Here is a 17175-nt window from a genome sequence, read left to right on the forward strand (position 1 = left end):
CAGTGATGCAGATTGCATGGTGAACTTCTTGCTGTGTTTTACATTGCAGCGTACAGAGCAATAAATGGCATAGAAAAAAGGTCAATGGCAAAAAGAGTCTCTCTCCTGCACCACAAAATGATGCATGAACTTTATTCAAGTGGCCTAGGTTTTTGCATTTCATTTGAGATCCTATATTTGTTTGCAAATTCAACTTGCGAACAACTTTTCAGTGGACTTTCAAACATCTCAAAATCCATGCAAACAGACTATGCATGGTTCCTTCTTGTTAATCAGTGTAGTAGTTGCAAAATAAAATTAACATAATGTTTTTTAACTGAATACTTTCAAAACCCCTTCCTCAGCCGAAGAGTTTCAGATTCCCCCAGAAAAATCTAAATTTCCTGATTGAGTAGGAAAATAAGGTGTGCTTTTTTAGTTGCTACACTATATGTAGTCCTCCACTGAAGAGCAGCCGTCCACTTTTCAACATGAACAGAGAAAGTTAGTGTATTCCCATAGTAAAAAGACTCTTTCAAGTTCTTCAGAGGTTAAAAATGTCTCACCTCAACACAGGTAACACACAGTTTTTCTCTGTTGGAGTCAAGCATGAAAAAAAAAATCCACATTCAGCATCCCGAAAACCAGTCAGAAGATAAAAAAAAAAGAAAGTTTCCTCAGCACAGGAGTATTGATGTTTTCTAGCACTCTGGACAGAAGCCTGGATCAAAGTTGAATATGTTTTTCCCCCAAATTCCAAGAAGAAGGTCAAATTACCCAGCTTAACACACTCTTGTGTTCCTCCAAGATGATTTAACTGAAAATGAGTCCATAAAACAGAAACTGTCAGATCAATACGAGACAAAGGCTTCTCAACATCCACAGTCTTGGAGCAGCTGGAGTAACTTGAGTATAGATTTAATAACTTGCCAAGCGCCTAGTACAAAAAGTAAAAAGGAGACAGACCAGTCATATATGACCTTCCTCTGTTTAATATGAAGTGCTGCTTGTCGTAACCAAAACATCCAGCTCTCGTCAGGAGGATCCTGGCTGAGTGGAGCCATCACACCCTGCAGTGAAAAAGTAGCTGGGCAGGCTTTAGTCTGAAAGCAAACAACCTGAGTGTGGCATCAATCACTTAATGAATCCAGTGCATGTGCCTGTCAAATCAAGAAGGGGAAAAAAAGAAAGATAACACTAACAGGCACTCCCATAACTGTTTGTTGGAAATAAACCCACATACTGGGTTTACTTTAATCAATAATAGTTTAAAAAAAAGCGTGTGTTTTGATTTCTAAACGTTTGTATTTAAATTGTAAATCAAAGAAATGGAAAAATACATTCCCATGTTTAGCGGTCGGTTTATGCGTTGCGCGTTTGAACCTACCGGCGCACCGTAGTTGTGATGTGGCTCAGAGAGCAAGTTTCTTCCACGTCACTAGGAAGTGGAGCTGACGGGGAAAAGGGTACCATCGCTCTTTTCACAGGGACCTTTACACATGTATACGTTTAAAATTGGACATTGAAGGTGACATCGGAGGACACAGACGTACAATAAGGTAGATTATGTTATGCAATTAGTTTAAATGTTGTGAATAATAAGCATTTAGTAACGAGGCGGCTAGCCATCGCAACATTGTCCACCATTTCGTTGCAAGATTAGCCGGTGTTTAGCTAACGCTAAAAATGCGAAAGTAGTAATTCTAACTTAACCAAACTAGCTGCGTATTTGATTTAATTGTTCATTTAACCGGTTAATATACGTTTTTTTCGTGTCTAGCGGTTTGGTGCGCATACTCGTAGCGACATTTAAGTGAAATATAGTTTTTTTTTTTCGGTGTACTACTAGCAGCACTGGCAGGCACCTGTGACTGTATCCCAACGATTTTCTCCTTTTTTTTCTTACCTAGACTGGAAGTTTTATTCGCTTTAAATGAGTTCTTAGTTTTATATATCAGGATAACAGCCCTTTAAAATGTTTATTACATTCAGAGGAATAGTTGGCAAAGACTTTCAGTCAGGGTAAACCTGTAATAATAAATATAGCTCCAAGATTTTTATTTTGAAAAAGTAACTGTTTGATTCAGTTGTTTTTTATCGAGACATGATGGACAAAACTCACTCTGCAATTTTTATACACACAGATGGTTTGATAGCCTTAAAGTATGAAATTATGTTTTTTCAAACATTTATTGTTTAGGTTTAAATGATTTTTACATATAAAAAAGCTGTGTTGTGGCTTGTTTTATTTTTAAATTTGCGTATGTTTGTATAATATTAGCTTCTTTTTCGCTTAACTTTTTAATGAAATATGACACAAAAAATGTCATATTAAAAAAAATATTCTTAGAATTTTCTGCAAAGGGATATCACAATACCAGAAATTAGGCCTGCACAATATACCGCAAATGTATCGTTATCGCAATATCCAGCTCTGCAATATGCATATCGCAAAAGACGGCGAATATCGCAATAAATCGCAAACCCAAAATGTGTTAAAACAATCTTCTAGCAGCTTGAAGCATTTAACGAATCAAATAAATCCCTTTATGCTTTGACCAATCAGATGGACTCCTTCCCATTGTTGACCAATCAGATGGAGGCCTATTATGTTAGATGTTTGTCCCCCATGTCGATGAGAGTCATTTGGAGTATAATTTTTAAACTGTTGCAATGAAATGGCAATGATGTTTTTGTTTATTTTTCTATTTGTTTATTTACCGCAAATTTATCGTTATCGCAACATTGATCACTAATATCGCATATCGCAGGTTTTCCTCATATCGTGCAGCCCTACCAGAAATGTAGTTGTGACAATAATGCTAAAATTAAACTCATTTGGATATGTATATCCAGATGGGAAAAGCGCCACATATCTTTATTATTTTTCTTCTTCTTTTGAGGCCAGGAAATCAATAACTGTTAATCCTTTCAGTCAGCCCTTTTTTTGTGTTAGTTTTCTTATGTTTTCTAATTTAACTATTGATTTCTTCACTTCTTGTCTGACAATTTCACAGTTTTTCTTCTGTTTTTTTTACAGGTATTATCCGAAGAGGGATACTCATTGCAATTTGTTTGGCCATAAACAAGCTCAGCAGCAAAATGACGGCTGCAGAAAACGTTTGTTACACTCTCATCAATGTTCAGTCGGATTCCGAGCCCCCGTCCGAAGTCAGCCTCAAAGCTGATCTAGGTAGAGATATTACTTTTCATGTTGTTCTTAAATTCAAAGCTTTTTTGAATTGGTCTCGATTGATCACACATGATCATACTGGCGATGCTCGATCTGAATTTATCAAACTTATCAGAAAAAGAGAATGTAGGCCTGGTTAATTAGAATAATATACACATTTTTTTCACGTTTTCACATGTTTTCTAGGGATTATTTATCAGAATATCCATAGATAAAATGAATTGGATGCTTTATTACATAGTAGTTCACCAGCTGTGTTTTTTTTTTATCAGTAACTGCTTATTGACAGGGCTTAGAAATGCCACGTCTTCTTAAAATTAAGTGTTAAGTCGATCCTTTTTTTTCATATCAATTATTGTTGCAGCTTTAAAATGAAAGACTTCAGTTGTAAATGTACTTAGATTGAACTGTTTTCACTTAAAAACAATTTTAAAAATTAACAGCAGCTCTGCAGGCAGTTTAGATATGCTTATTCAAGTTAAATGTGCTTCAGTCCGGTTCAAGTTGTCAAAAATAATTTATTTTGTTGAGGTGGTTTTGCAAAACTACAAAATAAGATATTGTTGGCAAATTTATTTTCACATCTTTTCAAATTGATTAAACACTCAAATATTGATCCAATACAACCAGGGCTCCAGACTGCGAGCAATTGGTCGCATTTTGCGACCAAAATTTGAGAGTGTGCGACTAAATTTTACATCCAGTCGCACATGTGCGAGCAGTAAATTTGCCTCCCCCACCCTTCGTATTTTTTTTATACATTAAACGTGGAAGGGGCACGTCAATGATCTATGAAATAATCAATGAGACGCGAGCGCACACGCACGCAGGCAGACACACACACTCGTGCACATACTCATGAAACGCAAGCACGAACACTCTCGCGTGATGCCTGTGTGTTAGGCGGCCACTGCGTGTGAGAAGAATAGGGAAAGTCACTGTGAGTGGCTAAAATGCGTGTAGGGGGAGGGGCCTAGAGCTGACCAACCAATCACAGTGGGGTATATGACTCTTGGGGGCGTGACAATGACAGGGTTTTGCAAGCAGGAAACTTGACAGCCCCCTCCCCGGACCACATTAAGGAGTTCTTTACTTTCCTTTCTAGAACGTATCTATTCGCTCGTAATTTTCTAAATACATGCAGTCCGTGCTGAACTTTTCTCTGGGTCACACAGATCCGGAGGAAGGTTTAGGTTTTGGTTACGGTTACGGCGGCGCATCATACGGGTTACGGCAGCACACCGCACCTGTCCCGCGGGAGTCGGGTCAGCTGAGGAGAATAAATGCCCCACACCTACATGCGTGACAGCTAACGGGGCTTGAACTTTAAACACGCTCGAGCAAAAACAACATTAGTTTTAGACACACTGAAAATACGTGGGGAAAATGCAACGATAGACGTGTTTGAGATGAACCAGCACCTCGCCTGGATCGTTGGGGAGACCAGGCGGGGGGGGGGGGGGGGGGGGGGGGGGGGGGGGGGGCTGTGAGATGAAAGCGAATCTGCAGCAAGACTGAAGGAGAACAGGAAATTGGAGTTGTCCTTAACATTCAATTTAGATTTAATATTCTTCTCCCCCTTAGTATGATCTGTGTTATTATATATTTTATGATTATTTTAATGTTTTGTAATGTATGTAGCCTTTTTTAATGAATTGGTATTTTAAATTATTTTAATTAATCACTCCACTACAAAAACCATCAGGACACATGTCCCATAATGCATTGTTTTGTAGTCTGTAGGGCAGCTTTCAGTCAGTTCAGTTTCCAGCTGTGTCCGGGTAGGTTTGCCCCTTGCTCCCACCCCTTTCTCGCGATATTTTTGCGATGATTGACAGTTAATGTTGGAGCAAAAACAAATATACATCTCACACCAGGTGATCTGCGCAGCGTTGAGTCCACCTGGGTGATCTCAAACACGCTTGTTGTGCATCTTGGCTGCACCTATTTGGTGTCACAAAGATAAATTTCCATCCGTTTTCTTTACTTATTTGTACTGTCATGACAGCGATGCTTTTGTCAGTTTACCTGTTGTTGCATCTTCAAAAGTGCAGAATAAAATGTGACACTGAATTTGAAACAGCACATTGTAATATCTGCATCTATTATTAAAGTATTTATTAGTAATACAGTGGAAATTAGTAGATTTGGTTAGAATGTTGATTTACGGTGTGCGCCCCTAAATTTTCTGGTTGTGCCCCTAAAATTTTCAGTTAGGGGCCACTGTGCTCCTAGTGAAAAAAGTTAGTCTGGAGCCCTGAATACAACATGATGAAACGATGCATCCAAATAATCTTCTTCTGCAGAGAAGGGAGAGATCAAAGCGAAGACGGAGGCCCTGAAGAAGGTCATCATCATGATCCTGAATGGGGAGAAGTTGCCAGGCCTGCTTATGACCATAATTCGCTTTGTGCTGCCACTTCAAGACCACACCATCAAGAAGCTGCTCCTGGTTTTCTGGGAGATCGTCCCTAAAACGACTCCAGATGGAAAGCTGCTTCAGGAGATGATCCTGGTCTGTGATGCCTACAGAAAGGTAGGCTGCTGCTTGAAGAATTTCTTTATATTATTATAACATGGTTGAGGAAGCCACAAAACATGGCTTTGCCACCATCTACATTCCCAAGACCACCTGATAGCAGCAGAGTAGGGCCTGATTACCGTAATTTCCGGACTACAAGCCGCTACTTTTTTCCTGCGCTTACAGCCCTGCGGCTTATTCAGTGACGCGGCTAATTTATGGATTTAATTAGTGGCCGCCATGTACGTACTTTCGAACTCAGTGAATAGTTTGAATTCTTTATCTAACACCAAGCACAAGACATTTATATTCAACACACCTCTAAGCAGCCAAACAGCATGGACTTGACTTCAGGTCTTAGACACTTCAGTCATGGTTCAAACAAAATGAAACACGCATGCCCGGCCGCATCCCAGAATCCTTTGGTGCCATTAGACCCAACGTGCACCAGATCGCCGCTACAATATGATGAAGCTTTCAAGTTAAAAGCAATTGTTAAAAGCAGCGTAAAAAAGTCCACCGTCACCAACGGGTTTGGAAAAGCCGGTTTGCTGCGTGACGGAGAGAACAGCGCATGGAGTGAATTTACACTCCATTTACGGTTTCTAAGGAAACCGTAAAAGCAGAATTTTGCTTTGAAAAACTCACAGCCTCCGTGTGAGCTGGAGACATCTTCTCCTGCTGATTGAGCTGCGGGGCCGATGGCAGTCTGAAGGCTCCCACACGTAACAACGCACCCGCCCCTCATACACAAAACGTACAGTATTAAGTCCGATTGCTTTGCACAGAAACGATTTGCTCGGTCCACCGGCGCAATGGGGACGAAGTGCTCCTCCTTGAAGCTGCCCTGGCCAGAGGTGTCGGAGTAGATAGGAAGGGGAGACAAGGAGCGCGCGGGGCGGGAGCGGAGCGCAGAGGCGTCCGCGGAGTGCAGAGGCTTCTGAATTCTGACGCACGCGCCGCACTGAGGCGCGCGTATCGCGCTGAGGCGCGCGCTTTTCAGTCGCCGCTGCTGTATTTTACCGGTGTGTTTTTTAACCAGCCCTGTTACTCCCATAACGCTGCCGCGACACAAGCGGAAGGAGAGCTGTACCCGTTCACCCCTCCATGCACTGCTGATACTTGCTCATTCTTAAACACGTACTACAGAATGGCGAGCCGGGCATTGGCCCCGCCTTTAGCCCCTAAGACTCATGGGAAATGTGGAATCGCGGATGTAAATTTCCTCATCATAACTGAGGGATGTAATGTTGATTATATGGTTACTGTTTCTAATTTTATGTATGATACCTAGATTGTCAATAAGTAAAAAAAAAATGAAATAAAAACACCATAACTGAGGAACTTGTGAACAGAATATAGGTCCATGCTGTTTGACAGTTGTTGACATATACAAATACATGAGCCTGAGTCAAAGCTAACTCCACCCACAATGTGCTAATGATTTGCACTCACTCTGGGATGCTGGCCGTGATCTGTCAGGATGACAATATCGCCTAACACATGCGCGGCTTGTACACTGACGCGGCTTGTGTATGTATAAAACTAATTAAACATGTGAAAATGGGTGGGTGCGGCTTGTAATCGGGTGCGCTTTGTAGTCCGGAATTTACGGTAGTCTTTGGATGGGAGACAGCCTGGAACTGCCAGGTGCTGCGAGTTCCCGCCACCACATGGGGGCACTTTCCTCTGTTTCCTTGTACTATAAAGCCAAATCTCATGTGATTCACTATAGTGGCCCTATAGGAATAAACAAACATTGTATTGGATGCAGCAGCTCGGTAAAGTTTGTAGCATTTTTAAACAGACTTTGATTTGAATTTTTAACTTGCTAGTTTGTTTCAATGATCTTTTTAGTCAGTTGTTGGCTTCAGACAGGTTGGTGATTTGACCCACAGGAGACAAGAACTTTATTAGAATCTCTGCATGTGACATCCGACTGTTAAAAACAGATAAAAAAGCACTGTGCTGCATTAGTTTAATTATGATAAACATTTGCAACTTTACATTTATTTCTAAAGATTTTTTTCCACTATTTTTCTTATGGCAAACCCAAATTGTGTCCAGTTTTTGGATAAGCAGTTTAAAATTATATTAATGTACTCTTTGATAATGTTTTCCATCCTGATTTTTAGTCCACATGTTTGTGAAACTTGCCTTTGCAGTGTTTTCTTCCATGAAATGCACTCATTTAAAGCTAAAGGTGTGAAGGTGTGGACCCCTTTAAATATTGAAGCAGTTGTTTTCAAACTTTTTTTTGTAATAACTCAGGATCTTCAACATCCCAACGAGTTCATCCGTGGTTCCACTCTGCGTTTCCTGTGCAAACTGAAGGAGTCGGAGTTGCTGGAACCTCTCATGCCTGCCATCCGCGCCTGCTTGGAGCACCGCCACAGCTATGTGCGCCGCAACGCCGTCCTGGCTATTTACACCATCTACAGGTGCCAGATGCTCATGAATGCATTTTCACATGCATCCCACAGAGTATGCATACTATTAGTCTGAAGATTGTTAAGCAATTTGATCTGTTCAGGAACTTTGAGAATCTGATTCCGGACGCTCCAGAGCTGATCCACGATTTCCTCGTCAATGAGAAAGACGCCAGCTGTAAGAGAAACGCTTTCATGATGCTGATTCATGCAGATCAAGTGAGTAGTGTTTTGGAATCTACCTGTTCCTATTTGTAGCACTAAAATATTCAGATTCAAGGCCAAACTAATTGTTTTTTCATCACCTTCAACAGGATCGAGCTCTGGATTACCTCAGCACATGCATTGACCAAGTGCACACTTTTGGGGACATCCTGCAGCTGGTCATCGTGGAGCTGATTTATAAGGCGAGCCAGGCGCTTGAGCACTACACAGTTTAAAAGCACGAAAACCTACAATCGGATCAGATTTCAAATAGAAGCCCTTTTTGTTTCCCTGTTAGGTTTGCCACGCTAACCCTTCTGAGCGAGCGCGGTTCATCCGCTGCATCTTCAACCTCTTGCAGTCCTCAAGTCCAGCTGTGAAGTACGAAGCTGCAGGCACTCTTGTTACCCTCTCCAGTGCTCCTACAGCTATCAAGGTACATTGTCATGACTTTTATCATCAATTTAGTGAATATATTCTCATATTAGTATAACTCTCAGTTTCCATGCAACACATATACTGCTTAGAGCTGATAGCATACTGTATTTGATCAGTTTCTAAATATGTGGCCTTCTCTGTTGCTCCAGGCTGCTGCCCAATGTTATATTGACTTGATCATTAAAGAGAGTGACAACAACGTGAAGCTGATTGTTCTTGATCGTCTGATTGAACTGAAGGATCATCCCACTCATGAACGGGTTCTCCAGGTGGGTCGACATTTTTAGAAATAAAAGTAAAGTTCCTAAACACTAAAAAAAGAAATTCACATTCAAATGTGGTGAGTTTAAGTTATCAAATGGTCTCTCTTTTTACCAGAAAATTCATTAACATATAGTGAAACATATTGTTTGTCTGGTCGAGACCCAGTTTTCAGTTTGTCAATTGTTCAATCTGCTGAGACTTCTCTTAGTTGCCTCCATATTTTTTTTAGGACCTTGTAATGGACATCCTCCGTGTCCTCAGCACTCCTGACCTGGAAGTCAGAAAGAAGACCTTGCAGCTGGCGCTGGACCTCGTCTCTTCTCGTAACGTGGAGGAGGTCTGCAGCATATTTAGCACATCAGTGTTTGTGTAGGTTTTATTTACAAATTGGAGAAGAATTATAACTTGTTGCAAAATGTTTCTGCTTCTCCTTTCAGTTGGTGATCGTTTTGAAAAAAGAAGTGATCAAGACAAACAATGTCTCAGAGCACGAAGACACTGACAAGTACAGGCAGCTCCTGGTGCGCACTCTCCACTCGTGCAGTGTGCGCTTCCCCGATATGGCGGCCAACGTCATACCTGTGGTAATTTATTCCTCCAACTCTACAAACAGGACAGACATTCTGAAATGCCGTTGGTTCCTCAGCCTCCTAAATGTTCGGAGCGTTTTGGTGAACCTGTTTGTGTTCCAGCTGATGGAGTTCCTGAGCGACACTAACGAGGCGGCGGCTGCTGACGTGCTGGAATTCGTGCGAGAGGCGATTCAGAGGTTCGACAACTTGAGACCTCTGATCATCGAAAAGATGCTGGAAGTGTTTCACGCCATCAAAACGGTCAAGTAAGGCTTTCGACTACAAAGCCATTACATAATGTGGAGAGGGGTTTGCAATAGTGCTGGCTTTGACGACATTTGTGTCACAATGGTGCATTTGCAGGATTTACAGAGGAGCACTTTGGATATTAGGGGAATACTGCAGCACCAAAGAAGACATTCAGAGTGTGATGACAGAAGTACGCAGGTCTTTAGGAGAGGTATGTGAGCGCACTGATGTTCACTTTCACTGCTGCTGGAGTCAGAAGTCACCATCCAAATGTAGAGATGTCTGCACAGTCTGGGAAGCCTCCACCTCTTATAGTCTGATTCCCACATTTCCAATACTCTGTCTGTCTTCAGGCTTTCATCTATTAAACTACATTTAATAACATTCCTTTCAAAAGTCAAAATAAAATAATAATAATAATAAATTGGACGCCCACTTCAGCCTGGAACAGGTGAAAATATCTGACATTAAACTGGTCTGTGATGGAAAAAAGGTTGGGGACCACTCCCTTTGGCTGCATTCACACCGGATGTGATTCACGGTCAAGGGCGTCGAGTTTCAATGATAAGTCAATGTACAGACACGATCTAAGGTCCTGCGGCAGGATAAGAACCAATCAGGGACTTAGCTTTGGGCACTTGACATTTACAGTGACTCGATCAAAGGGGAGAAAAATAAATCCAACACGGCTGATTAATGAACTTCCATCCGTTTTACCCGCTGGGGCCGCGGGGTTTCCGAAGGCAGTCCTGGTTACTGTTGGATGAAGGCAGGATACATCCTGGACAGGTCGTCAGCGATCGAGCCTGCTACGACAGCACCTACGGTCTAGCGGCGGCGTTCGCTAGCTCCAGCTCCATGGATTCTTTAATAGGCTGGCGACAGGGGCGCAACTACCCAATTTTATATGTAGGCGGTACGCGGTCACATTTTAAACGCCCCCCCACCATCACACACACAGACATAAATGCACATCCACCCCTCCTAAAGCTACCTAAACACCCCTACAACACTTTAATTGTTTAAATGTGAGGTGAAGGCCACTCAGAAGGACCTTCTGATGAAGGAATGCCCCAGCCTTCTCTTCTGCACCTCTCTGTTCTTCCCCCTCTTCATCATCAGCTGATCGTCTCTCTTTCTCTCTAGTTATCATCGTCATCTGAACCTCTCTCCCAGGCCTGGGCGATAAATCGATCAAATGAATTAATTCGAATTTTTTGTTACGGGCGATTTCAAAAATAACTAAATCAAGTTTTTATGTGGCGCATTTTTGGCTCCCCAGAGCTTCCGTAGCGTTGGTGTCACACGCCGACACGCGACAATCGACGCACGAAGCAGCTAGCGACAGCATGGCTACCGGTGACAGTGGGAAGTTTGTTGTTTGGAACTGGTCTGGGTTTACTGCCACAGACGTGGAGGAAAAGACCCCCCCCCCCACGCTGCCTAAAGCCCATCGGAGTCAGAGGCTCTCACGCGCGCTCACGTGGCACGCGCTCAGTCCTCTTAAACACGCACGCGCCCTGACACAGAAACACATACTCATTCTACAACGCCTGTATAGTTAGTTCGTTAGTTAGTTGTTGCTCATATTTGTTAATAAAGAATACTGCGTTGTAATTAATACTTGTACCGGTATATTCATTTGCGACGCGGCCGCCGTAGGGTTTTGTTTTCGGAGGAGGCGGCCGCTAGGGGGGGGTGTCTGACCGCGACTCCTGCTGCTTAATCATTTTCTCCGTGGAGAAGACGGTGTTTCTTAATTTAATTAAAACCTTAGAGCCCAGATATGAGCTGTATTGTTAATCCTTTAGAAAATGGTGCCACTCTCAAAGTGAATGCTTGTCTCCTTTTAGTCTAGACTACAAAGTGCGACTTAAGACACAGTAAAGAAGTACAGTAACTTTTTTATTTTGGATAGGTGAAAACAAGTTTAGAATAACGAAATTAGACAAAAACAAGACAAAAGTTATATAAAACAAGACACAATTATTTAAACACAAGTCCAAAAAGGAGTAAGAAGAAAAATCTTATACTTAACTTTGATTCCAAGAGCGTGTTCATTTATTTATTATTCATCCCAGAAATGGGGGTTACATTTGTCTTGGGTTTGATTAAATAAAAGCAACATTTGCTTGAACTTTTCTGCCGTTTATACTTATTGCTTTCCTTAAGTAGGGTGGGGGGAAAAAAATTGGGGAAAAATCGGAAGTTGAATTAAAAAAAATAAAATCGGAGATTTTATTTTTAGGCCATATCGCCCAGCCCTACTCTCTCCTTGTTCTTCTCTGTTGGGACTGACTTGTCATGTATGTCTGCACTTGTTTTCCCAAAATAAGTGAACAGGTGGTCAGCAGAACTTTGAACCAGAATGAGCATCTAGGTTTTTGTGGCTTCAGTAGTTTAATTATTCCTACCTGAAATCATCACTGCGTCCTTTTCTATCAGGTGCATCACCAACCTCACGTCGGTCTCCTTCACCTCTTGCGTGTTCTTCTCCACTAAATCCTATGGCCAAGCAACAATTATTTAATGTTTTAAATAAATTAAACATCTGCACATTTTTAAAAATGAAGAATACTATTTAAAAATGACTGACTTGGTATGAACTGGCTTTGCCCTGAACGTCCACCATTAAGACCAGCCAGTTTCTTTCCTCCATCTGTCCTGATTCTTTCTCTCTCTTCTCGTCTTTCTCTCCATCCTCACAGCTGTGTGATATTAACTTTGTGTTTGGAAGATTTTAAAAGAATACAGTGACTAAACTATATGTAAAGCAAGACATACACACACACAAACGATTAATAACAATAAAATAATAGTTCATAAAATAGCAGTTGATATCAGGCAGATTTGTTAAACAGCAGTACCGAACAGAAATGTATCGAACCGAGAAGTGTCGTTCAGCCAAAGTGAGATTAAAAGCAAAAGAATCTAAACTAAATAGTCACTTACAAAAAAAAATAATTATCCAAACCAATATAAACAATATAAAAAAAAACAAAAGCACCATCAAACCCACATCACACATACTTCTCCTTACTTCTGCACATAGGAGCAGCTTTTATCATTATTAGTGCTGTTACGTCATAGGATAAAAACTTTTTCAGTGTTTTGGTACATCTAAGTTATTTATGTTACATCTTAGTTATTTTAAATTATTTATGTCTGTCTGAAACAAAATCAGCACAAACAAGCTCCTTTATTTTCTCTTCCTGATTAGTGATACTGTAAATCCTGCTCAGTACAGCTGCAAGACACTTTTGACCATTTTACTGGTAGCTTTAGCCGGAATGTTTCCAGGCCTGTTTTTATCAGGGCTATAACGTACCTGCTGTCTCTCAGCCATTTAGAGGGACTTTTCTTCATTCCCTCTGCATCTCTGGCATATTCTGTTTGGGGCCTTGATTGTTTTCGATTGCCTTCCCATCTTTAGCATGCTGTCGTCACATGACTACACGATTTTAAATAAAAATAATCAACGGCGAGAGTGCGCTCCGGCACGCTTATGTTCATCTTATTTTCATCGAGACAATAGTAAAAAGATCCTCCAGTTTTATTTTTATTTTTTCTCGGGTTAATTAATGCTCAAACTGGGCATCAGACAGACGGAAGTAACGTTTCAAACGACCATAACTCAGGCGCTTGAGGTTCACCAGGAGAGACAGAAGGATCTGGTGAACCCAGACACGGCGACATGCATCCCCGCTCTCCAAAACACATAAACCCAAGCTGCTCGCTCAACATCATCCATGATTTGGCAACAAAGGAAGTCCAGAAAAACGTTGGTGTTTTCATCGCGGCCTGGGCATCAAGGCGTCGAGCAGTAAATGTAACGGGCGTCCAAAAAAGGCGACTTTGATGCGCAGATGGCGTGGGGTGTGAATGCAGCATTACTCCGCTTACACAACAGGCTTTCCAACCTGGAGCTTTTATTGAAGCTTTCACTTGTCTCCTCCTTTTGTCAGATCCCTATTGTTGACAACGAGATAAAGAAGGAGACTGGTGAACTGAAGCCAGAGGATGAAGTGAGTGCAGCTCCAGCTCAGAAGCTGGTGACAGAGATGGGCACCTATGTGACCCAGAGTGCTCTCAGCTCCTCTAGACCCTCAAAAAAAGAGGAAGACAGGTGAGCACGACTATTTTTAATATCATTATTACTCTGTGATATTCTCACCATTACGTTTTTCAAAATGTTGTTTTTTTTATGTTTTCCTAGACCTCCACTCAGAGGCTTCCTGATGGATGGAGACTTCTATGTAGCAGCTTCCTTAGCCACCACACTAACCAAAGTGGCCTTGCGCTACGTTTTAATTGTTGAAGACAAGAAGAAACAAAACGTAACTGAGAATTTTTTCCCCTCCAAAGAAATCCCTCTTTGAGCTCTTGTGCTGATTGCTCTCATTCCTGCTCCTCCTCTGCCTCCATAGTCGTTTGTTGCGGAGGCCATGCTGATCATGGTCACGGTGCTGCATCTGGGCAAGTCGTCCCTGCCCAAGAAGCCAATCACAGACGACGATGTGGACCGCATCTCGCTTTGCCTGAAGGTTCTGTCAGAGTGTTCGCCGCTCATGAATGACATTTTCAACAAGGAGTGCCGCAAATCCCTGTCACACATGCTGGCTGTCAGATTGGAGGAAGAGAAGCTGTCACAGAAGGTAAACAGTCCACTCAGTCCTCACCTCTCTGTTCAGAAAAATCATTACTGACACAAAACAGAGCAAACATCTGGACTTTACAGCTGGATAATGAGCAGGTAATAAAGTTCAGTACATTTGTGGCCTTGTTTCTAGTCTTTAGATGTGTAACATATAACTCAATTGAATTGATAACTTCAGAGAAAAGAAGGCTCATATTTTGTGGTTTTTCTTTCTCTTTTTGCCACAGAAAGAGTCAGAGAAACGGAATGTGACGGTTCAGGCAGACGATCCAATCTCCTTCATGCAGCTCACAGCCAAAAATGAGATGTGCTCCAAGGAGGATCAGTTTCAGCTCAGCCTGCTGGCTGCTATGGGGAACACTCAGAGAAAAGAAGCTGCTGACCCTCTGGCATCAAAACTCAACAAGGTGCACTGCAGAAAAATCCCAAAGTACAAAGTTTACTTTGTGATCATCCCAGTTTTAGTGCTTTTTTAAAATTTATATTTTAATTTTGAAATCTTTTATGCATTAAACTTGGTAGGTAACGATGTTTAGTCAAAACAGATAAACACAATAAACTCAGTTTTGGCTTGTGATGTGGATGTCAAATAAGTTTAAATTGTTTCTACAGAAGTTCTTTCTGGTGGAAGAAGGAAATCCTGCCAGAAAATGAATGCTAGAACAAACACATCATCTTTAAACATTTATATTTGATTCGATCTTCATGTAAGTAATGTTTTTTTTTTTTTAAATCCACATTAGGTGACCCAGCTGACCGGCTTCTCTGACCCAGTGTATGCTGAAGCTTATGTCCATGTCAACCAGTATGACATTGTTCTGGATGTGCTGGTGGTCAACCAGACTAGTGATACTCTTCAGAACTGCACCCTGGAACTGGCCACTTTAGGTTAGCTCTTTCTACTTTCTGCTTCACTGAGCTAATGCTTCTCAGTTTTTATAGCATCTCTAACTGGCTTGTGCGCCTTAAATGAGCTTTTCTTCTCTGCAGGGGATCTCAAGTTGGTGGAAAAACCTTCACCTTTAACTCTGGCTCCTCACGATTTTGCAAACATCAAGGCTAATGTCAAAGTGGCCTCTACAGAGAACGGCATCATTTTTGGCAACATTGGTGAGATTTTTTTTCTTCTTTTTTTTCCGCTTTCCTGCCCTTTCTGTTATCTAATCTAATGCCTTTGTTCCCTGCTTTACAGTCTATGACGTATCTGGAGCTGCCAGCGACAGAAACTGTGTGGTTCTCAGCGACATCCACATCGACATCATGGACTACATCCAGCCGGCATCCTGCACCGATGCAGAGTTCAGACAGATGTGGGCAGAGTTTGAGTGGGAAAACAAGGTTGTTGTTTGTTTATTTACGACAGGGACCGCATATATTGATTTATCAATTGAGAGAACGTTGTTTACATTCAAAAACCTCTGGAAATTGATGGAATATGTGTGGATCTTTAATCATCTCAGGTGACCGTGAACACCAACATTGTTGATCTGAACGAGTACCTCCAGCACATCCTCAAGTCCACAAACATGAAGTGTTTGACCCCTGAAAAGGTTGGCATTGTTTGTTTGTTTCAGAATTTATCATATAAAGTAGTCAGAGAGTTATTGTTTTTTCAGTTTATATGACAGGATTAATCTTGTTCTTCATTTCCCCTGTAAAACCCAGGCGCTCTCTGGCTTCTGCGGCTTCATGGCTGCTAACCTTTATGCTCGCTCCATCTTTGGAGAAGATGCTCTGGCTAACGTCAGCATCGAGAAGCCCATCCACCTCGGGCCGGAGGCGCCGGTCACCGGACACATTCGCATCCGAGCCAAAAGTCAGGTGGGTCGCAGCTGTTGCAGCGCTAAAGTAAACCACTTCTCAAAAGCACGTTGATGTATTCACCTAGATAAGCGATGAAGTGAAACTTCAAAAACCATCGTATTTGTTGTGGTTTTATTGACATGTTACGGTTTGCTTTAATGCATCTTTCTTGGTTCCACAGGGGATGGCTCTGAGCCTGGGTGACAAGATCAATCTCTCTCAAAAGAAGGCAAACCTCTAAAACAGCTTGTGTTCTCTTGTGTCAGTCATCTTAGTCTTTTCATTTGTGCAGATTAGTAAATCACTATGGTCAGCCACTTCTGCTTTCTTTCTTTTTTTTCCTCTAATCTCCTCCCATTGACAGCTGCACCTCTGTTTTCTTTTCTTTTTTTTTTTTGCTTTGTCCTGTATGATTTTCAATAAACATGTATATTACAGTAAATTTTGCTCCTTTATTAAAAGTTTGTACGAACATTCTACTGAAAAGTTGCATTTTATCTTTAATGCAGGGTTTTAGTAATTTAGCCAAAAGGTGGTTTTGGCCTTTAGAAGCAGAGGGACTCTGCATCCGCCCCTTATCTTCCGGCACTAATTAGAATTCCTCACATTCCTCCTGTGATATCTTGCAGTGAAACTGACTGGAATATTTTTTATTTTTTTGAGTCTGCAGTCTAAACCAACTAAAGCAGACACTTTTCTTTTAAACAAAGTCAAAATATTTTCCATAGTTTACTGTTGCTGAGATAGCGACGGCTTTCTGTGGGCACGGGTGTGAATGTTCCACTTGCTCTATTTATAATTTATGAGAAAAGGGACATTTCTGGGAGTCAGCCAAGCTGAAGGGTCACAACCCCAGTCATACATTT

At 41.6% G+C, this 17175-nt stretch overlaps 1 protein-coding gene and 1 long non-coding RNA gene across 2 annotated transcripts; one reads left to right on the forward strand and one right to left on the reverse strand.

Moving 5' to 3' along the window:
• Positions 1-1344: 1344 nt before the first annotated feature.
• copb1 (COPI coat complex subunit beta 1) lies at positions 1345-16751 on the forward strand. Its single transcript, XM_004067018.5, has 22 exons — positions 1345-1538; positions 3020-3172; positions 5479-5708; positions 7965-8134; positions 8227-8341; positions 8437-8529; positions 8625-8762; positions 8914-9033; positions 9258-9365; positions 9466-9612; positions 9721-9866; positions 9964-10060; positions 13815-13975; positions 14066-14186; positions 14277-14504; positions 14734-14913; positions 15250-15394; positions 15497-15616; positions 15699-15844; positions 15967-16056; positions 16172-16327; positions 16491-16751. The coding sequence occupies exons 2-22, from the start codon at positions 3082-3084 to the stop codon at positions 16548-16550; spliced, it is 2862 nt and encodes a 953-aa protein (XP_004067066.1). The 5' UTR covers positions 1345-1538; positions 3020-3081; the 3' UTR covers positions 16551-16751.
• Positions 12117-13261, reverse strand: LOC144991200 (uncharacterized). Its single transcript, XR_013655156.1, has 4 exons — positions 13178-13261; positions 12446-12557; positions 12264-12354; positions 12117-12166 (listed from the first exon to the last, which is right to left on the reverse strand). It is a non-coding gene; the product is annotated as an uncharacterized LOC144991200 (long non-coding RNA).
• Positions 16752-17175: the final 424 nt, after the last annotated feature.

Source organism: Oryzias latipes, chromosome 3 (genome assembly GCF_053564925.1).
Source record: "Oryzias latipes strain Hd-rR chromosome 3, Olatipes_Hd-rR_3.1".
Taxonomy (NCBI): domain Eukaryota; kingdom Metazoa; phylum Chordata; class Actinopteri; order Beloniformes; family Adrianichthyidae; genus Oryzias; species Oryzias latipes.

Bases quoted from the DNA above. Each gene is read 5' to 3' on its own strand.
- copb1 (XM_004067018.5), top strand. From the start codon at position 3,082: ATGACGGCTGCAGAAAACGTTTGTTACACTCTCATCAATGTTCAGTCG. The intron at 9,613-9,720 runs GTAATTTATTCC...TTTGTGTTCCAG, and splicing joins CGGCCAACGTCATACCTGTG to CTGATGGAGTTCCTGAGCGA. The intron at 14,914-15,249 runs GTGCACTGCAGA...AATCCACATTAG, and splicing joins TGGCATCAAAACTCAACAAG to GTGACCCAGCTGACCGGCTT.